Below are 22,608 nucleotides of genomic sequence, written 5' to 3'. Positions count from 1 at the left end.
TATTTCTGAGTCTTGACTAAATTCGGCGAATGCGAGTTAGTAGTTAATGTAAGAATTAGTTAATATAATTTGCCATTTGTCCAGGTCTCTTTTAGACGGACAATGTCATTTTATTTTATGTGCCAGTATTTTACAGATATACAGCTTAACCTAGTACTCATACGGTACGATGATAATTATTCACACAGACACCACTAAGGTCATTTTAGAATTTCCAGTAAACCACGCATTGATATTTTTGTACTAGAGGAGGAATGAGGAGTATTATACCCAATATCCAAAATTTGGACAGGTAGAAAACATTGAATGCAAACTCAAACCAGAAACAGTGAAACACAAACCTACCTGAGCAGCAGAAGTTCCACAGATTTAGTCACCGCACTTCATTACAAACATCAAACTCATTAAAAACCATTTAGGACATGCTGCTAGAGGAAAGCACACACACACACCATCTGTAGGTACATTCAAAACTTTATTATGGAATACGGTGTAGAAAGCGTTTTCCCCAGTCAATGCAAATGGACTGCAGAATATTACAGAGTGAACAAATGCAATCAACAACACAATCCTGCATCTTCTTCTCTACAACCCTCCGTCATGCTTCTTCTGAGCACTTGTGTGAAAGCATGCCAACAAATTTGTTGCCAAAGATAAATTCAATGACCATTCATATGTATTTGAAATGTTTAACAGAGCTAGAGGTCCCACTTTAACCTCAATGTGATAATAGGATGCTATAAGCCTTTGGAAAGTGCTGTCTGTTTTTGTGACCGTTGCTTATCGTGAGAAACAAATGAATGTTGGAGCTATGTCTTCATAACGTCTCTCCCAGCTCCAGCACAATGATCAACAAACAGACAGCAGATAACTCAAAATGTGCATGGATGGTATAGAGAGATGAGCAGCATGCCTGAAGAGAAACAAAAGCAAAGGAGCGAGGCGAGGGGATTGTGAGGTGGTGGGGGGTAGCAAAGAATGTAAAACCCATTATAAATACAGACTGCCTGCCAGCCTGGCTATCCATCCAGAACTGCAAGTCATTTCCTTTCTACCTCACTCACTCATGTTTCCCCTCCTTGCCATACGCGCTACACCTGTCCTATCAGTAGACAGAGAAAAAAAATCATTGCTCAAGCACAATTGGATAAAATGCCAGTTCAAAGACAGCTAAAACACCAGACTAAAAATGACTAAACGCACACATGAAGTTCTAAACCATCTTTTGCTAGATTCCTGTCAACCATCACCCATTTAAGATACCTTGCAGTAAAAAACATCCAGTCAAACTTCAAAGCAAAAAATGAAAACATTGGAATTTTGGACGATACAATATATACTTGAAGTAAATGAAAATAATATGCAGATGAAGCCAGCTCCTCCTTTTCCTTCAGGAAAACTGAGAATGTTGAAGAAAAAAATGAAACCAACAAAGAAACACACTCAAAATCCAAAAGTCACAGATCAGTTAGAAGTGTGTATTAGATTTCAAAGCAGAGCCTGTTGATCTAGACATATATGTTTTTCATCATAGTTTGAAGTCACGTGATCACGAGAGGATACGAAATGTACAATCTTGCTAGCATAATCTATAAGTGAGAGACGTCCGAGAGAGCAGTGTTAAGATCTCTTTTTTTCTTTCAAAATTCTGTTGTCATTTTTTTGTCATGCACTACATAGGAACGACTACAACGTCAGCATTACTTCAGTACATCACACACAAGTTTTAAAAAAATGACTTTACATCTTTTTTTTTTACTCTGTTTTCTTTCTTTTTTTTGAAAAAAAAAAAAAAAAAAAAAAGAACCCATAGAGAAAACTAAAGTAAAAACAGCTCATTCAGAATACATATAATAACTAGCATCATCATCATCAACATGTTCATGATCAACTCCATATATTTAACCTTTAGAGCCTTGTGTGACCTAACACAGCCCAGCTGTCATAAGAATACACAAAAGAGGAACGAGGGAGATTTGGGGGTGAGGGGTAGTTGGTTGGGTTTGGGGGTGTTGTAGATTACAGTAGTTATTCTCCAGTGTCGAGAGTAGAGTGCAGCAGTGGTGCATGAAAGAGGGGAAAAAAATAGACTGAACATTTCTGGAAAAATGCCAATTAATTTCAAACTAATTTGATTTGAATTCTCTTTAAAGATTTGGCGTACATGAGGCCCATGGAGCTATGCAACCCCAATCCTGCTGATCAGAGGCCAGATTTGGATGCTCACACCTAAATTTGCTTCAAGCAAAACAAAAAACACCACATTGGCCCCAGATCAGTATAGAGAGATCAGGCTTCTTCCATCAACGGTGGGTTTGCTTGCACTACTTACATCAGCAGGCCCAAATCGAGCAACATAAAAACTCTCTAAGTAAAAGGCGTGTCGCTCCAATAAAGTGAACAAACATGGTGCAAATTGGCTCGGCCGCAATATCCGCCAAGGCAGTAGCGGAAGAAACCTGGGCTTCAAAAGCTCCATATACATATACTCAGTCACTGGTTGGTTCATGCCACACTGCTGACATCACTCTATTCTGGGAAGGAGGGGGGAAGGGGGCTTAAGGTGTGGAATGAGATGTCAGTGTGTGTGTGTGTGTATGTGTCTGTGTGTGACATCCCCCTCAGTTCTGCATCTGTTCAAAGAACTTGTAGGTTGGGTTCTCATAGCCATTCTGCTGCATTTTCGACAGGTGGCGCTCCTCAGGCGTCACAGCAGCGTCCACCTGAAGCAGAGATGCCGGGTTACACGCACGCACACACATGCGCAATATACATGTAGGGACCATAACAGCTTGCCCATCACCCGCCCCAATATATGCGTCAGCTGCTTCTGACCTCGATGACTCCGTGGTGGATGGAGGTGTACTGCTTCTTCCGGAGCATGACCAAAGTGATGACGATCACTGTTGCTATGACAACGCCGCCAACCATGAGGCCAATGATGGCACCCTTGTTGGAGCCTACATCCTCGGCAAAGAAGACCTGACGGAGAGAAACTTGTCATGTGATGCATTTACCAGCTGGACTTGTTTAGCATCTTAACATGGTAACCCTTTTTTCATTTATATGAACGATATTTACGGATATCAAATTAAAGAGATGATGGACAGAATGAATTTCACAGCCTCATGGTGTTTAGTCCAGTGTAATATTTCCATTTACTGTAGAAAAAACAAAATTCTAATGTGAGGACTGAGGGTTTTCCACACAATTGTATCTAAGGATACCCATTTCCATGGCAACTACCATTGACATTTACCAGAACACAGCTGAGTCAGGTGGGTGAGGGTTTGCTGAGAGAGGCAAAGGCCAATCTTGCATGTGCCAGTGAATACATCTTTTCACTTCTGTCCCTTTGTTTCCATCAACTTATTTACATGTACAAGCATATGGGTGCCTTTCAAATGAGATTTGCAGAGGTGCATCATGAGTGTGTGTCAGAGGACGCATGTTTGTTTACCAGTTTCTGGTGGTGAACTTCATATTCAGTACTCTGCCTGTCTCCCTTCTCCATTCGGAGCTCAGGAATAGCCTCCATCTTCATCCCGGTCACTGGCAATAGATACCAAGATACATTACAAAACTTGATTCAGTACAGGGAGAAATCAACTCCAACATTTTCTTTCTTCTTTATTGTACGTGCCCTACTAGTCTAGACACGGCATTGTGATCAATATCACATTTGTGGAATATGAGCTAAGCAGCGAGATTCAATCGGTTCTATCCATCCCAGGGGGTGGCCATTTTGCCACTGTTCACTGCAAATGAGATCACAGTTGTCAGGTCTCAGGTCAACCAATCATGGCTCAGCTTCAGAAAACCTTTTTTTTTATTTTAACTACTAATCAAAAACCTAGCACTGGAAAAGAGTTTAAGACTTTCACTGTACTAGCTGAACATGCAATGATGAGAGCATCATAAACACACTAACAGCAATACTGCTATATGACGTCATTTACTGTTTTTAATGTTTGTCAATTTTTTTTTTTATAAATAAAAGCGAGCCCACTGCTAATTCTCAGGCCCACCTGGCCGTGTGGGGACTCCTCTTTCAAGACTGGGGCGGGAGTCCACAGGTTCAACTGGAAGGAAGAAGACAACACTTGCGTTACATTACCATGACTATCACAGATGACCACATGTTGTACTAAATCACCTTGGTTGTCAGTGTTGGGCTGGTTGAAGCTCTCGGGATGGATAAAGCCGACTCCTCCCAAGCCTAGTGTGTCCTCCTGAGTCAGCAGCTCGGTTTGGCCATCTCCCAGCTCCTGGTCGGGCATCAGAGCATCGTTACCGTAGCTCACCCTCACGTCAGTCTGCAGATTGGCCAGTTGTTGGGCCATCTCGGCCTGTTCCCTCTGCAAAAGTTCTGATGGGAGGAAAAATAACAAGCGGATGGGTCAAGGTTGAGAGTCTTCTGGAATATTATCTCACAAAATAAATATAATCGATGTACACGAGTGATTCTGTTCCAGTCAAATGATCCCAAGAATATATTTTTGTGAGATTTATTGCTTAATCATCTTGCTAATGTTTGAGTACATTATCCACAGTTGAGTACGGACTGTCACAGTCTTAGAGACAGATGGTTGTGTGACGCATGTAACTCCAATAAGGTTGGTGGGGGCGTAAGGGATGGAAGGCAGATTTATCTTCCCAACAAACAATTTAATTTGGATGTACTGAAGAACTGGGTCAAATAGCTGCAATGTCCTTATCAAAAGAAAAAAAAAAAAGGAGGGGTTGCATGGAATTTAGTGCTTTCAATCCCACCGTTCCATGTAACACAATCAACATCACATCTCACATCTGTCTCACAAGGTTTGGAATTGGTCAGGAAAACGACAGCAAAACAATCCAGATGATTGCACAACCACTTAAATGTCACATTTTCATCAAAACACTATAGGGAGCGAAACTCAGTGTAAAACGTACCAACTTGGTCCTGGATGTCATCAGCCACACCAGGCACCTTGTAGAGAAGTCCCAATGACTGGTTCATGCGCTCTTCAATGACACGCAGGTGGGTCAGAACCTACAGCATCACACACACACATTTCAAGTACATTAAATACAGTGTTTCCTAACCTTTATTGAGCCACGACCCTTAAGTGTCACCAAATGTTTAAATATTGAAATAATGATGACCTCATCTCATTTAATTCAGTGTAATAATCTTGTGGATTTTGTGTGTGATACCTGAGGCCTGATTTGCGCCGCCTTCTTTGGGTCCACCATACGAACATGCTCAAAGTGTTTAAGGGTGTGTTGTCTGTCCTTTTGCTCGGCACGCACGTACTTCTTCAACAGGCTGAAGACATGACGAGGCTGCGACAGGCAAAAGTCGACAGCTAGGCTCAGGACAGACCGCATGATTGGAAACTCATTGGCTGAAACTAGAATTTATGAAGTGTGAAATTGAAATTGAGGCTTCTAAATCAGTTACAAAGCTTTTCCATTAGCGCTTTAGCCTTAAGGTGGTCTCAGCGCTTCAGAAGATAGAAGGGAAAACAGCAATTGAGGACAAGACACACAGCAGACATGGCTGCACATGATTTTCATTTATAAGTCAAGAGTGTTTGAGACTGTTAAAAGAAAAAAAAAAAGTGACACAGGTTAGGAGAACAGAAACAAAAGCGAAACGTGGCACTTCGTATTGCCCATTTATGCGTCTATGTGTGTGTGAGTCTGTGTGTGTGCGTGCGTGTTTGCTGTGTACCCTTGGGGGGTCCTGCTGCAGAGCCGTCAGGTAGCTCTCAAGAGCCAGGCGGCGACGGTCGTTGTGAAGAGCTTCCACTCGGGCCATGTGAGTCTCCACTAGCTGCTGCCGTTCACTGGCTGCTTCCTGCTCCAATGTCTCGACCTTCTCTTGGAAACGCTAAAATGCATGGTGGACACCTTTAGGTCAAGAATAGCCCGAGCCAGGGTTTTTAAATGTTCCAAATGTGCAAGATGTTACCTGGATGACTGCCTTCTTGTCTGCGCGTGGAAGATTCTTTGCTTCCCTCTCAGCCTCTTCCCACTCTCTCATCACCTGAGCACAAGTTGAAAGCGACATCATGTACATCATGTTACAAAGTGGAATTTGCAATTAATTGTGTGTTGGCTGAAAGATGCTGCCACTAAGCAAAAAAAAAAAAAAAAAAGAAAAACAGTGATTAACACATTACATCCATTCCAATATGTCACGCACATATGCACCCCCCCCATCGTCTATGAGCATGACGTTGTTGCTGCACCACTGCTTTTCTGTCCATGATCTCATCTTTTGGAACCAAAATGTTTTGTGGGAAAAGTTACAGAAAAACTGTGCTGCAATTATAGGGCATTAAAGAAAAGTGGAAAACAAAACAAAGCAGAATAATATTGTACTCAAAAAAAGCATTAGTAGGAATCTCTCAGGAGTCACAAAATTACACAAATGTTCCACTTCTTGTTGTGACTACAGAGATGATATTATTTTTTTTTTCTGTTGCATCCTCTCTGACTCGCTTAGGCCTCTCTACCCGGCACACAGCATTGTCTGTAAAGGGGAACTCAACTGTGCAAAACCTGATGATGCGGTACCCGAAGGCAGCCAAGCAAAAACAAACGCTCCGAATAAACTCCAACACAAGGTAATGTCATTCAAAGCTCAGCTTAAGGTGTTCTCATCCGCAGCTTTGAAGCTGCTACTGTGCAGTGTGCACCATCTGCTGCAAATCACTTCATTAAGGAATCCAATTAAAATAATAAAGTCAAATAAATAATCTGTTGGGGCATTCCACCGGGGGGAGGATTAACAGAGGCACTATCCGTTTTTGCTACAACTTTTCCGCCCTCAATTTCCTATTAAAAAATAAACCACTGTTCATTTGAAATCACATTTATTAATATACTTCCTTGAGTCTTCTAACAGAAGTAGCGAATAAATATTAAATTATGGAAAAAAGCCATCACCCATATTTTATGTCTACCTGGGACATCCTTTCACGGTGTTTGGCTTCCAAGCTCTCTTTAGCCTTCTGGAAATGGGTGTGCTCATTTTCATCAGCAGGTGTCTCCAGGTAGTGGTCCACAGCGTCAGGGGAACCGGGTGTGGCTGTGGGGACTATGTCAACGAGAGGAAAGACAAGAGGAGATGAGGGGGAGGATGGGATTACAAGTAAAGCATTCATGTATTGTTACATTTGGCTAAAAATAGGTCAGGAGAGGAAGAAAACAAGCCAGCAAAGTGGGAACCTGAATAGTTCAAAAGGAAATAAGCACCTCACGTCAGCCATCATCCTTTGTATGACAAATGTAAAAAGCCAAATTACAAAGCTTTAGATAGCAGGGTGGAACTTTTCTCATCCGAATGCACTGAGCTCTAATTAATCCCACGGCCTTGACCGTTAACTTCTTGCCAAGACACACGGTCAGTGTGAAACCTGAATTACTGGTAATCAGCAGGGTTGATTATCTTTGGTAAGACCAATCAAAAGTTGGATGCTGTGTGTGTGTGTGTAGGCATGAAGGTCAGACAGACATTTATTGCGATGGATTATGAAAGTCAGGTGAAAGTGCAAGGCAAGGCACAAGAAAAACAATTATAAAATGTTAGTCACATTGAAGAACACGTAATCGCCAGTAAAAATAAAAAAATAAAAACCTCTATGAAAAACATTTCACTGGCACATTCATGGCAAGCCGCAACAATTTGGGACACGTTTAGACTCTTGGCGAAGAGCAGAGGTGCATCCGTGTGAATATTAGTATTAATAGGTTGCGGCAGTAAACTCACTTTGTCTAAACTCACAACCTTGAAGAAAAGACACATTCATTTACTGTCATGAAAATAAAGTTAGAGGCAGACGGAGGCAGTGGGACAGATCAGGCAAACTGGTGATAGACAGAGATGATTTTTTTCAGGGCAGATACCAATATGGATTATTAGCGGTTAAGGAGGCCAATAACCGATATTTTAAGACGATAACTATTGTATTGTATTGTATTGTATTGTATTGTATTGTATTGTATTGTTTTGAAAATTGGAACGAAAGGTGCTAAAGTTCAAAAACAAAAAGTGCAGGGAATTCCAAGGTTTAACAGCACCACTTATGACGTTCAATGGAAATTTGAACAAACAGCTCTGAAGTTTTATGACGTGAATATAATTTTAATGTTAAACCTTTACACAACCTTTGTGTGGCATCTCTTATCAAGTTAACTGGAGATAATATATTAAAAACACACAAGGTAGAGATGAGGTATTAGCCAGCAATGGAAGCAGATGATAGAGAAATTTCAGAAGGAGCAGTTAGCATCTCGCAGGAGGTTAGAGTCAAACAAGTGGCACTCGTTCAAGAGCTGATCTGGCTCGTCTGCTCCTGGCAGAACTTACTGACGCTTCTGCAGACAGACCGGCAGTATTCCTCCGACTCAAAGTTATTCCTGTTGCCTCCGCAGCCGCCGTAGATAAATTGAGTACAGCGGCCCTCCTGGCGGTCAAAGTACCAGCGAGGCAGCATGGCCCGGCATGGACCAGTCTCTGCACTGGCCCAACACACATCTTGGAAAATACACACACAACCCTCTCATCATCCACATTTGCTGCAGCACCTAATCAGTAACAATGTGATATAGTACATCGGCAAACATAGTCACTTGAATTCGGAAAGGGGTTGTACTTTTTGCAACACACACACACACACACACACACACACACACACACACACACACACACACACACACACACACACACACACACACACACACACACACACACACACACACACACACACAGACAGACAGACAGACAGACAGACAGACAGACAGACAGACAGACAGACAGACAGACAGACAGACAGACAGACAGACAGACAGACAGACAGACAGACACACACACACACACACACACACACACACACACACACACACACACACACACACACGTATACAGCAGCAGAAGGGCTAACTCACCTCTGACGACCTCCTCTATGGACTCGGTGGTGGTGGTAGTCGTGGTTGTCATGGCAACATTGGCGGCTGGCTCATCATCGTCGTCGTTGTCGGCATCAAGCGTGTCAGCAATTTCTTCCTCCTCTTCTTCATCCTCCTCGTCCTCCTCCCCATCTCCATCTTGGTCATTGTCCAGCACGTCCTCGTCTTCATCATCTTCCTCAGTTGCCTCCTCCTCCTCCAACACAGATTGCTTGGTTTCCTCTTGCTGCTCTGTTGGCTCGGGCTCCCGCACCATACTAGGAGACGAAATGGAATGAGAAGGCACGGAAGAGAAGATGGGGAAGGTAAAAGGCAACAAAAATGAAACAGAGGATGATGCCAGTAGTCTGATTATACGTGTCCCAATTAGGTAATGAGTTGAGGTCTAAAGTTTGCAGGCACTCGTCAAGGGGCAGGAATAACTGTAGCTGTAATATGCAGTGAATATTAAGGGAGGGGGAGTCCCCCTTCATGACTCCACCCAGTGCAGTGCACCTTCCAACAAACTCAGTCTTGCTGCCAAATCTTTGTCTTGTCTGACCAAATAACTTTTGTCCAGAACACATTTGGCTCGTCCATGCAGCATATTTTCAAGAATGGAACAGGCTTCCTTCTTGGTTAGCACACTCTCAAGCTATGGTGATCTAAAACCTCACTGTCTAAATTCTTCAGCTCTTATTACATGTTCTTAGGGATTCCCTTGATGTTCTGAGTATTAGTGATTTTTTTTTTTTTTAATCAACTCACACCATTTTCCTAAAACTAACACAAAGATGCATACATGAGAACTCAAGCACTAAGGTTATGGAGATCATGGTTGCATGATAATAGCCTTTGAAAGGCATCTCACATGTAGTAACAACTCCTATACATATAAACTCAAAACTTAGACCTTTGATTATTTTTGTGTGCATTCCTGTCATTTTTGTGTTTGGGTGAATCAACTCATGAGGAAAAGGATCGGGTTGGCCCATACATTTAAGTTGTCAACAAGCACTTTTCCATGATGAGCTGGAAAGACCAACCCTCCAACCTTTACACCAGCCTTGGTGTTGACTACATTATTATCTTTCGTCAAAAAGATTTCCCCGGCTTTCTCAATTTCTGCCTCAAGTTAGCTACCTGTTGTCGGAATAGTCGGTCTCTGCTCCACCCCACCAAACATCAGAATCGTCGGCATCCTGCTCAGCACTGTCGGCGTCGCGCTCAGCCTCGGCTGGACAGCAAACAAATTCCACCCCACGGAAACGGTCGATACCACATGGAAGAAGCATTCCGTAGTCATGGAGATTCATAGTTCTGTCTGTGCAGGACTAGACAGAGAGAGAGAGCTCAAAATTAGAAGGATAGTGGGAAAGGAAAGGTCAGGTTGACGCAGTAGGAATGTGTGTGTGTGCATGTGTGTCGGTCCTCACTTCTTTGGCCACAGTATGCCAGTGCAGGTGGCTCTCACATTGGTCCATGCGCTCCTGATGCAAGAACTTGCACTTATCCGGAACCAGCAAGGCGTCGCTCACAAATTCTCCGACTGCAGCAAAGATAACATCTCTATTCATCCATATTTTACACATAGTAAAGAGCCGGCTTCAGCTTGGTCTCATAGCAACACTTTTCCCATATAATTAATTGTGTAACTATGGAAACGACGATGCCTATTGTCCTATGTTTGAATAACTCTGCTTCATTTGCACTTTCTCAAAGTGGCTTTTGCAGCAGGTTTCAAACAGTTCGAGAGACTTCTGGCCACCAAAACTATATCATTGATCAGCTATTATATTATTGATTAGGTATACATAATATCAAGTATTGATCAGGTATTATATTATTGATCAGGTATCAATTGCAATATATATTGATGTTGAATTATTGCCCAGCCCTGATAAAAGTTAACAAAATAAAGTATTTTTATCTCTGTCATGACAACAAATTTGTACACATGGTGTAGCTAAAGCACGATATAAGGACCCATGAGGACTCTTGCGGGTAAGAACTCCAGAAATGGTATTCTATCAGAAGTGCCTTTTGTTTAGGCAGTAACAAAGTATTGTTGGGGGGCTTGAAATCTGAAACCACCCTCCAGGGTGTAAAACTCACCCAAACAGCGGTAGGGCACTACGATGTGCATGTGACTGCGACACTGCTTGCGACCCTTCTTGCACCAGTTCTGGATGCTGACTGGCTGGTTGGCCTCCACCACATTGGTAATTTGGAGCTCTGGATAAACCTGCACAAATGGGGAATTTATCAGAGGTTACTTTATCACACTGTTGACCTATTAACGCATTTTTCCTTATCCGCTCTGAAAAGTAAAGCGCTGTTGACTGTGCTACTGTAATGGGTTGGTTTACTGAGTACAACACAATGCAATACTTTGTATATGGCGCATTTTACAGCAGCTGAAGCTGTAACAAAGCTCTTCACATATAATAATGAGACAAGCACAAAGACAGTGAAAACAGCTAATTGAAACAATTAATTTACATGCACAACAATAAATTGACACACTTCTGTACACACTTTTCCTAAACAATGAGCATCTGCAGTAAATCTGCTGGAAACACAATGTGTGGCAAAATGTCCCTTATTGCAGCCAACTTAGTGGAAAATCATGATCCAGGATCTTTTCTATTTTTTTTTTTTTTTTTTTTTATTGTGGGGTGTGAGGAAAACAACTATGCTATTATAGCTAACAATAGGCTAAATGCAGATCATGTACTGAATGCATCAAAAGGTGGAGATGATGAATATGCCCTGGGAGGAAATTACTTCTCTGGCTGCTTCTCAGCTTGCCTATTTTTTTCCTCTCCATACCACCCCCACCCCAACCCCCAAGAGTAGCAGTAGAAAATAGAAAAATAGATTTAGATCTTCTTACCTCCTGGCAGTACTGCAGGATGCCCTCCTTGGTACCAACACAGCTCTTGGTGCCTGAAGGGTCTGATTCCCACTTGCCACTCTGTACATTGACATGCATGTTGAGTTTTCCACAGAACATGGCCACCTGGGGCTCAGCCAGCAGTCCCGTCAAACCATCTGCGGGCACCTGTAAGACAGGGTGACAGTTTGGTTTCCTCTCCAAGAGACATTTTGAACACATGCCTGCAATCAAATTCGATTTGTTTGACAAATCCAGGATTGGGCCAGACGTGGGTGGATGAAAACACAAAGTTGCTTGGGATTGGAGGAGGAAGTGAAAGCTGCTCAGAAACATGAATAGTAAATGATACGGAAAGGCCCTCATTACTCACCTTGCTTGGAAAAAAAAAAAAGAATAAAAAAATTCTCTTCAGCACTGAAACCAGGCTGCCAAAATGTCAGTGCTATTGATCCCTCTATTTCTCAAGTTCATGGCATTTTTTGACAATCACATGATTGGTGGAAAAAATAATTCAATCCTTATGTAGATATTGATGTATCTAGACAGATAATATATGGAGTCGAATCTGGAACATTTCTCTGTTATTGCAAGAGCAATATGGTGGCGTGTGTGAGCTGCAACAGAAGACTGCCTGATTTTAATAATTTTTCATCTTTTTTGAGGCTTGTGTGCACATTTTAAGAGGCACTGCAGAAAAACACTGTTGGCATTGTACTTCCAAATCAGCTTTTACAAAATTTGTGGGAATGCTGAGGGGTGGGGGAAGTGTGAGAGTGGAGAGGGGCCAGTGGCATTGTGCTCTACCTAATCTTGTTAATGGTTTTGAAGGCCCTGGCAGGCAAACAAATGTTGTTTTATGAGGTGAAGATTCCATTTCCCCCCTAGTGAGTGTGAAGATAAAAACAAATCTATCCATCCATCGTTCCAAGATATTAAGGCTGGACGATGGATCAAAATTTCAATTGTGATTTTCATTTTGGTTTGTTTAAAACATAATCGAGGAAAAAAAAAGATTAATGTGCAGAACAGCCCAGTATGTTCAGAAGTTCCCAGTGTTGTGAAAGTACCCTGACCACTATTGGTGCTAAAAAAAAAAAATGCTTTGTGTGCTTTTGTTGATAAATTGTCATTAAACACAGTCTTTAAACTGGTGATTCATGCAAGTTACAATGTACTTGTCATGGCACACATGTTCAGATTCTCCTAGATGTGAATAGATGACTTTAGAAGCTGGGTAACCGGTGTGCCCAATTGGCGGCCATGTTGGGGAGGTTAACATTCCCATAAAAGGCAATGCAGAGACATTAAGAGAAATGAATGCTGCGTTTGGAAATTCACTGCCAGAGAGCACTCCCCACGTATCAATTTTGAAACGTAAATCATTCTCTAAACCAATCAGATACTTGTGCTTGAACTATTTTCCATCTGCACTGCCTGACGAACTGGTGCACTGTGTTTCCAGTTGGTGCGCCAAGAGCGTGTGCTGGCATATCGGTGTTGGTTTAGAATTACCGAATGGCACATTTGAACAATGCTCCGGTTTTCTAAAGGTTTGGGTTGAACCAGAGCGCACCTTATGTCGCAAGTCACAACCTGCCCTTTTCCAAACAGATTTTTGTGAAATTGACTTTCCTTGCACGTCTTCTATCAATCAAGTATATGAGATTTTGAGGAAAAAAAAAACACATTTTCCCCTGCGAAAGGTTTTTACCAGTTTGCTTGTGGCGATCGAACGGTTGTATTGATCTTTTTGCTTTCTAGCTATTCACACAAATGAAATATGCTGATGACTTTGACCCTTCCGAGCTGAATGAAAAAACGTGATAAGCATGTAGCAGAATATTCCAAACTGCGATGGTCAAAACATACCTAAAGAAATGAACTCTTTATTATCTAATGAAAGATTTTTTTCTATGCGGAAAAATAATCAGACTCAATGCCATTTAATGTTAGTGATCCCCCTAGGTGCTGTTTTCCCATCGGAGGGTGGTGTGGATTGAAACACTAGAAATGTATCAAACTTTACAACATTGTTTCCCTTTAGCCATGTCAATGACGGAGCTCCGGAGGTACACAATAGCAAAAGTGTCCCAAGTGCATCACTGCACTAGCGGCTACCTAACACCACCGTCAGTTTTGACACAAAGACTTGGGCGGGTTTTAGGTGATGCCATCTGCACACCACCAGGTCATTTAAGGGTTCAACGTTTCTGATTCTTGAGACTAAGACGCCCAGAGGCACAAATTCAGACTTAGGGCAAAGAGTTGAGACTCTGCCCTTATCCAACACAGTGAGTCACTTGCTCTCTGCTTGGAGAGCAGGTAGGCAGCCCTTTGCCAAGTGACATGAAAATTGGGCTATTTCATTCTATTTGAACCCATTAATCATGTCTATGCCAGTCATCTCCTTCCTGCTCCCGAATCCTTGTTAGTGCTTCACTGATTCTACTGATGGAGGATGTGTTTTTCTGTCTTTATCCATTCTAGCTTTGCGTCTCAGTCGTGTCATTGTGCAGGACAGTAAAGAGGGGGGTGTGGTAATCTGGGCCTTAAGGATTAGGACAGCAGCCCAGCCAGAGAAAATATCTCCCTTTTGTCTCAATCTGCCATGATATATTTTGCCATATCTGCAGGGAATAAACCAGACGAACTGGGGCTGTTGTTATATGAGCTTGACCTGGGGAAAATGGTTCCGTTTAAGTCAGCAGAAACTCCAGGCACAACTGCAAGGCGTGCAAATTCTCCTGCAGTAGAAATTATACATGATGCTACAAAAGGAGCCAGATCAAAATGCTTTCAAAACTATTGCGAGATTATCTGATGAAATATGACGCAGCACCTGAAAATAAAGACAATGACTTCAAAAAGATGAATGCAAGTCAATTTTAGATTTTTTTCCCCAAAGTATTTACTGTACATCTGCTTATGCTACACAATTCATTTGAACCTTCCCATTTTTCCTTTTCCAGCAAAAATATTGGGACATTTCACTAACAGCTTCTTACTGTGCTTTGATTATTCAAACAAAAAGTGCCCAATGTCTGTCAAGTGAAAGGGTAACAAATAAAATGTTTGCTTATGTAGATACTAAAGGTGTAACTGTTTTGAGTCAACAGAATTGAAATTGCTGTTCAAATATTTTTCTGAGTTCTTTTATGAGATAAGATAGACTGCTATGCAATTAGCAGTTTTAGCTGACCCCTTAAAATTTGAAAACAGAAAGTACAGGCGGAGGCTGCTGGGTCAAACGGGAACAGGGAATTATACTGCACTGCCGATACTCAAGTGGCTTAAGCCTTGCATGCAACAACTGGGGCCTGATGTACTAAGATCTCAAAGAGTGAGTGCTAAATGCCGTGTTCACACGGACAGGGCGCACGTTGATTAACTGTTTTTAGCCCTGGGCTAGTCACGTGGTGAGCCCTGCTCTAACAGATTTTCACAGTTGGTGTGGGATGTTATTACAGACAAAATTTAAGAGTCCAGACAATTCACAGCACAACATTCCCAGCTTTTTTTTTTTTTTGTGTGTGTGTGTGCTTGTGTGATGCAAGTCGTGCTTCAGATAAAGCAACAAGCTCCCCTAAGATATATCCATAAGGGAAGGAAGACGATGTAAAGCTTTCCTTTCATTTAGGAGCATTTTTTTTAAGGGTGTGGCACATCTAGATATGGTTCCACGGCAACTAACAAGAGGAAGAGGTACACACGTGATACATCTTCTTCCTCACACACAGGCCTTGAAAGGGTTGATTGTATTTGTAGGCACGATAACGACACCCTTAGTTAGCACACATTCTATAAAGTGTCCCCCGTCATGACCTCCCCTTTCTGCGCTATTAATTATGCAGCCTTATCAGTGTGGTCCATGCTTGCCGTGGGGAGCAGGGTGAGTGTGGTGGGAGGGAGGTTGTTAGTGCTTTGTTCTTATCCCAAAAGGAAGACTCCCAGAACTGCATGCGGACAATCTGTAGCATTTCTTTTTTTTTTTGATTACACCAAACATGACAAGTTATAATTATTTGGAGATGCTGCATCACAGCATTGACAAATACAGACGTGAGTGGTAGCCACTTGGAATGTGACAAAAAACAATTGGAATTGATTTTGATTTGACCAAGCGAATCGTATCCTCGAATCGTATTCCACCTCTCGTATCGAGATAAATATCGAATCGTCTTTTGTGAGAGATATGCACCAGATATAAATTGGTTTGACATTGCATTGACATTGAACAAAGTGGCTTGATCGTATGACACGGCCATGCAGTGTTGTTTTGCAGTGTAGCTTAGTTCTGTTAAACCGACGTCACATAAAACGAAACAAAAACAAAAAAATCCAGAAAGTTTGTTTTGTATCGATAACACAAGTTTGGGCATGGACTAAAAAGTCAACTTTATGGAAATTATTTGAGAATTGAGCAGATTACAGCTAATTTTCTAAGCCTGTTCTCGAAAAATATCGGTTAGACATTTAGCAATTGTTTGATTTTTTTATCTGAAAAATAGAACTGAAACAGATTAAAGAAAAATTTGTCGTCGTAAAAGCCACGATCAGAACATCCCTATTTTCAGCCATATCCAGCCTCACAAAATGATAACAATAACAAAAGCTGCAGCTGTCACATATAAAAGCAAATCTCACTCCAGCCGAATCAAATCGTTACATTTTAAAATGAGTCGAGAATCGTCTTTTGTGGAGCGATGCACACCCGAAGTAGCCACTAATGAATGAATGAAGGAATGACAGAAAGACAGACAGACAGACGATCACATTGTGAAATTCATTCCGCACGTGAATGAAAAACATTTCCAACCATCTGTGTCCATATGATGGAGGTACTCCATGTTCTCTAAATGATAATTGCCTTATAGGCTGCACTCATCCACCCTCCCTAGCAGTGAGAAACTGAGAGCTCCCTCTTCTCCCTGCAATCATCACTGTAGCAACCGAGGCAACACCTTTACTCACGTCACCTGAGAGCGTGAATTTCATCATTATGTGTTTTCTTCACGTGTAAGCTGCAAGGCTTCTCGGTTGGGTGTTGCATTCAGGACTTCCCAGTCAAATATCAGATTTCTCATCTTCAAGCTTGGTTTAAGATCGAGCTGGCCGATATGGGAGTGTGTGTGTGTGTGTCTAGCACAATATAGGCCATTTTATAACATGATAACAATCAGTTCAGTTATTCTAAAATAAAATACAGATTCATCTGTGTTGCCGGAGGAACAATCAGGCAACATTTCAGGAACTGAAACTCTAATTTAGGAACTTTAAAAGCTCCAGCAGTGGTGATTATTGGTGTAGCGCATGTAAATGCCAGCTGTCTGTGCCAAAATAAAGAAAAAGGCGGAGCTGTTGGAATGTTGTAATTGAAAGCCCGACTGAAATTGTGAAACTATCTCGCCATAGGTACAGTTATAATTTGTGATGATATAAACAAGCAATATCTTACTAAATTTGTCATCAATATCCACCAGGGTTTTTTCGGACTTGCCTAGCCATGCTCTACCTGAACCTGTACACAATACAGCTAACAGTTCTCCAAATAAGAGGCAAAGCGTGCTTGCTTACGGCTGTTTGACTCACCCTGTTTAAATTGGAACTAAGGCCAAACCACACAACCTGAGCTGACAAGAGTTTGTTAGCTTGAAACCAAGATACAGTGTGGAACGTAATAGACAAGCTAATAACCAAAATCTTCATGGCTGTTCTACATTTAGAGGAAAAAAACAGCCACACAAACATACAAGAATATTCACAGGAGTATCTCGATATAAATTATGCATTAATACATGAATTGTTAAGCTTTTTCTCATTTCAAGACACCCTTGTGCCCCAGACTCAAAGCAAAGAACTTGGACTTAAGCTGCAAAGTTGTCATTGATGGGTCAGACAGGGAGGATATGAGAATATTTGATCAATTTATTCATTTTATCCATTTAAACCAGGTTTGTATTACTGCGCTGTTACGCATTTCTAAATTGCGGTGTTTTTGTTTTCCGTGACTAATTCTCAATCTCGTAGCCAATTAAATGCATCAGCACTAACACGTGACTGCGCCGTTGGCTCATAGAATTCCCGGGATTCTTTTTGAAGCATGGTCAATTTGTAGGAATGTCAAGGTAACGGCATGCTTGAGGACAACGTTTATATAAATAAACTCGGCTTTACATCAGCGAAAGCCACAATTGCAAGGTCTCAAATGTTTTTGGAATTATGTTTTTATCGACTACAGAGGCTGAGATATCAATTATTTAGTTGGCGTTGACAATGGGGTTGAATTTCCAGTAACACTTCAGGTTTTCGGGAGTGCTTTTAAAGTCACCCTTAGATTTAGGAGGCTTTTTTTTTTTGCCAAGCGCTTAGGCCTTAATGGCTTGATACAAAACAGTTTTCCTAAATTTCTATATTGTATGTGTGGGAGCCATGTTAGTGATGTTGTTGGATATTGGTCTTGTAATTACACAACTCGATTTCATAGAAAAGGTGCAAATAGTAATCAGAATGGTGCCTTAGTTTGGGCTAGGAAAAACCCTCCTCAGTTATTTACAGTGATGGTATATGTGGTCCAAGAGATGGTCCGATTTGATTTCATGGCCTTTCAAAAGGATGGTCTGACACACACCACAGCCTTGATGTGAGCAAAGCGTCGTCACTCTAAAAGCATGCCGGTCGGCCCAGTCATCTGGACGTGAAATGGCAGATACACGCTTGAGTGTGCACACAGCTACATGCCTACGCCGAGTAAGGATGCAGATCAGCCCAAGTCACTTCACAATTATTAATCAAATCCACCACTAACAGATGCCTACTCACCAGCTGTGAAATGAAGGGCATGCTCTAGCAGCACATTGCTGACATTTACAGACGGGTGTCACACCCCGACGGTGATGAATGGCGCTAGTTGTGGAGAAGAAATAGGACGTAATGTACATTTTGGGCCCACTAAAGCCCATTATCGAGGCTACAGGCTCACGATATAAATAAGCACATCAACAACAATAAAAACTGGGAGTTGCCCTGAACGCAACTTTCTACAATAAACCCTTTGAGTCCAATTTTGGTAGTGGTTAAAAGCAACCACCCAACTAAATGAAAACAAAAAGCAAATGGATGAGGCAAAAACATGAAAGAGTTAAACGGATATTCGCGTCGCTATACAGATGGGCGGATTTGTCTTTTGTTTGAAGAAAGGCGTCTGTGTTGTTTCTTTTCTGCTACATTTATTAGTGAGTAATGTTCTGTTCTATTTCTAGGATGTTTCATATACAAGGTACAAGTGGCACAGCTATCATTATTTAGCCAGGCAGGATTGGACTGTTCTGAACTACACCAATGGGAAAATATTGTGGCGTTGTTACAATACGCTGAGGAGGGGGAAAAAAAAGATTATCATCATCCCCAGTTACTGGGACAATGGCAACAGAAAAAAAATATTTAGCCTTGTACAGAGAAAGCGGTTGCAAGAGGATGGGCGGTCGCACGTCACTATTGAAGGAAAACAATTTAATTTGAAATTTTCCATAACATAATTCAACTCCGAAGATGTTCATGGCCACAATGTATTTGATGGGCCCACCGCGGAAAGCGCCGTCCATCCTGGCACGTGCGCGGGTTTATTTTTGTCAGTGCACAAACAAGGGTAATCAAGCTTTTGAAGAAAGCCACGTCTTTCCAAGTTGGGTTTCATCGTGATCCTCTCGTGATTTTAATCCATGAGATTTTCTGGGTTCTGAGTTACCCTCTAAACTCATGAGTAAAGTCATGAGTCATGTAAGCAAAGGATTAGGAACAAAGATACTGACTGCCCTGCTTAAGGTGCAGCCCAGATGATTCATTCCACGTGAACTGATTACAAGGGGCGTGTAGGAGTAGATAGGAAAGTGGGCAAATGTTCGAAACAAGAAAAGCAACAGACTTGCGCAGTGAAGCCCTCTCGCTCTTCACACAATGAACATATCAGGGACAAATGTAACCCCGAAATTAAAACGACAATAGATATTATGTCCAGCAACAAAGTTATGCTTTCATTGGCATTTGTTTGCTAATGAATTAAATTAAAAGTTGAATTAAACAATGCAATCATATGAAGGGGGGGACACTGTGTGCTATTTTATTGGTAGGTCTGTAATGTAGTCTATTGCTAATGTTGGGCATTGAGTCTCGTGAATCGACTAGAACTGTCACGTCTCGTCCCCAGCCGTTCCACTAGGTGTATGTTACCATGGTTTCTGTTCACGTCGCCCCTCCCCTCCTGTGTTACCACACAATCAATGTGATCACCCTCACTTGCTTCTCGTTACCTGTCGCTTATTTAAACCCTGTCTGTGTGTCACACCTTGTCGGATCATTGTCGTTTTGTTGCGGTTGCTGGTGTTTGTTGTGTCGTCTTCGTGTCGTCTTCATGTCCTTTTGGTTCCTGTCATCTTGTGTTGGTTAGTCAGTCATGTTATTGTTTTGTCAAGTCATGTCAGTTTGAAGAGTCTGGATTTTGAGTTTTGTCAGTAAACCCTGGTCCAAGCTGCACTTGGTCGCCCTGCTCCATTCCACGCCGTGACAAGGACCAGGACAAACATTCCGATATTACCGGAATCTGTCAATCCTAATTTAACGTAATGTCATTTGTAATTTAGGATAAAAACTAAAAACTTGTTGATTCAGCAGAAAATTAATGTGTGTTTTAGCCTCATAATAACCAACCAATGAATCTTTATTTTGAAATCTTGGTATTTGTCAATTAAGGTTTGCACCATGTACATCTTTAACAGGATATGCACCAACATTTAATGTGTCCTTCCTCGGCTTGCTCTGATATTATATGGAGACTTGTTGGTAGTTTTGCAGAATCCTGTGTACTTGTCTTTTAATTATCCCCTGCTATGCAGAAGCAATCACGGGAGACATTATAATTTTAATGCACTCATCTCTGTGAATAATGTTGGCTACATATGTTCAGGATACACTGAAAACATACGCTGTACATTTTGAGGACGTTGTCACGTAGCCCAAAAGAAGGCATACCAAGTTACTGATGATGTTGTTTTATGTTGTTGTGGTCTAAAATTGTTCTTCTTTCAAATATTTACACGCAAATTGTGACTTTTATACTGCAGGTCCACTGCGCGTTCCGACTTACGTTGCATGCGTTTCATTAGGCACGATTGCGTCAAGAATGCTTGGGACATTTATCTTGTATTTTCTTCTACATGCTTATGAAAATTGCATTTTGCAAGTAAGGTGGTTAAGTACATAAACACAATAAGGCTGTGGCTAAAAAAAGAATAGGAGGAAGGGGCAGGAATGCAACAATAGCGCCCGTGGCTTCCCAGCTCTTGAGCTCTCTCGACCCTTATGCTGCAGTGCACCGTCGCCATCTTACTTCGCTTTTCTCCATCAAACGATTAAAATGTGTTACTTCTTCGGTCACAATGTTCATCTTGTCGCTTCCTACACGGTCACTTTTCTTAGAGTCTTAAAGTCATGGGGATCTTTCATATTATATACGTATACATATGTCGTGACGCCTCATTTCACTCTCAAACACGCCCACTCGCCTAAAATTAGCCTTCGGCTCTTGAACAAGGATACAAAACGTTTTTCGCTTAAGCGGTGTGTTGGAGGTAAACAACAGAAAATCCACCGCGTCGCGTTTACTAGTAACGAAATAGAGGTGGAGACTGGCGGGTTATGAATTAACTTATACTAGGGACAAATGTGAGCCACAACATATGAAAACGGACACCATCCATTCGAATGGTTTAAAGGGAACAAAAACAGTTACCATGGATTTGACCTGAGGCTTCCACAAAAAAAAAAAAAAAATCTCTTGCAAACTCAAGTGTTAATGGAACATGCTTGCAATAAACTGGACAGCCATATCTCCCACGTTTGTTGCATGACAACATTTTGCAATGCGGTATATGCTTGGACTAGTTATTAAATCGCATTTCAACAATGGTTGTCAGATAAAATGTTATTTAAGGGACACTTCCGGTTCTTTCACAGTTAAAATAAAAGCAATGTCCAAAATGGTATGTTGGCCAATCTTTCAGGAAATAATATGGACTTGATTAAAACTGAAATGAATATAATTTCATCCGTTTGATATTCAGTGGCTATTAGCAGCCTAATTATGTCTTCTTTTGTGATAAATATTAGAGCGTTGTGAAAGGCCTGGACGCCTAAGATCCGGTCTTGCAGCGGCTAACGTTCGCGAGCTTACTTCCAATGACAGCCGCATCGAAGCGGAGTCGTGCATTGTAACGGTGTAAAATCACAAACTTACCTCGACTGCCAGAGTTGATGCCGCAATGGCCAGTAACATTAAGGCCACTCGATCCCCCATGTCTTTTCGTGGACACGACTCTCCGAGCAATTACACGTTTTGTGGGTCAGAGCTTGCGTATGTTCAGCGCCTGCGACTCCCGTTGTCTGACTACCCCCGACACCCAAACCGCACAGCTGCTCCGTGCCGGATCACGTGACCGTGGAGGCGTGACACACGCTCGCACGCTCCCGCTGTTGTCATAGATTTACGCGCGTTTATCCCAAATGTTGATCCCAAAAGTTGATTCCATCCATCCATCTATCCATCCATCCATCCATCCATCCATCCATCCATCCATCCATCCATCCATCCATCCATCCATCCATCCATCCATCCATCCATCCATCCATCCATCCATCCATCCATCCATCCATCCATCCATCCATCCATCCATCCATCCATCCATCCATCTATCTATCTATCTATCTATCTTAGCATT

The 22,608-nt window shown here is 41.8% G+C and overlaps 1 protein-coding gene across 2 annotated transcripts; it reads right to left on the bottom strand.

Annotated features, from left to right (window-relative positions):
- Positions 1–456: 456 nt before the first annotated feature.
- appa (amyloid beta (A4) precursor protein a) lies at positions 457–22,344 on the bottom strand. Of its 2 annotated transcripts, XM_085913864.1 has the most exons (17): positions 22,128–22,343; positions 11,837–12,004; positions 11,056–11,185; positions 10,377–10,489; positions 10,084–10,274; positions 8,941–9,218; positions 8,363–8,530; positions 6,957–7,090; positions 5,960–6,034; positions 5,720–5,878; positions 5,200–5,328; positions 4,936–5,035; positions 4,157–4,369; positions 4,029–4,082; positions 3,461–3,552; positions 2,836–2,982; positions 457–2,723 (listed from the first exon to the last, which is right to left on the bottom strand). In XM_085913864.1, the coding sequence occupies exons 1-17, from the start codon at positions 22,185–22,187 to the stop codon at positions 2,622–2,624; spliced, it is 2,313 nt and encodes a 770-aa protein (XP_085769990.1). In that variant the 5' UTR covers positions 22,188–22,343; the 3' UTR covers positions 457–2,621. The 2 variants fall into 2 exon arrangements, with proteins under 2 accessions (XP_085769990.1, XP_085769999.1); XM_085913873.1 differs by lacking the exon at positions 8,363–8,530 and having other exon boundaries at positions 22,128–22,344.
- Positions 22,345–22,608: the final 264 nt, after the last annotated feature.

Source organism: Syngnathus leptorhynchus, chromosome 1, assembly GCF_054491065.1.
Source record: "Syngnathus leptorhynchus isolate UIUO chromosome 1, UIUO_Slep, whole genome shotgun sequence".
In the NCBI taxonomy this organism is placed as follows: Eukaryota; Metazoa; Chordata; class Actinopteri; order Syngnathiformes; family Syngnathidae; genus Syngnathus; species Syngnathus leptorhynchus.
Note: the sequence above shows the minus strand (reverse complement) of the source record. Positions and strands in the feature narration are given on the sequence as shown.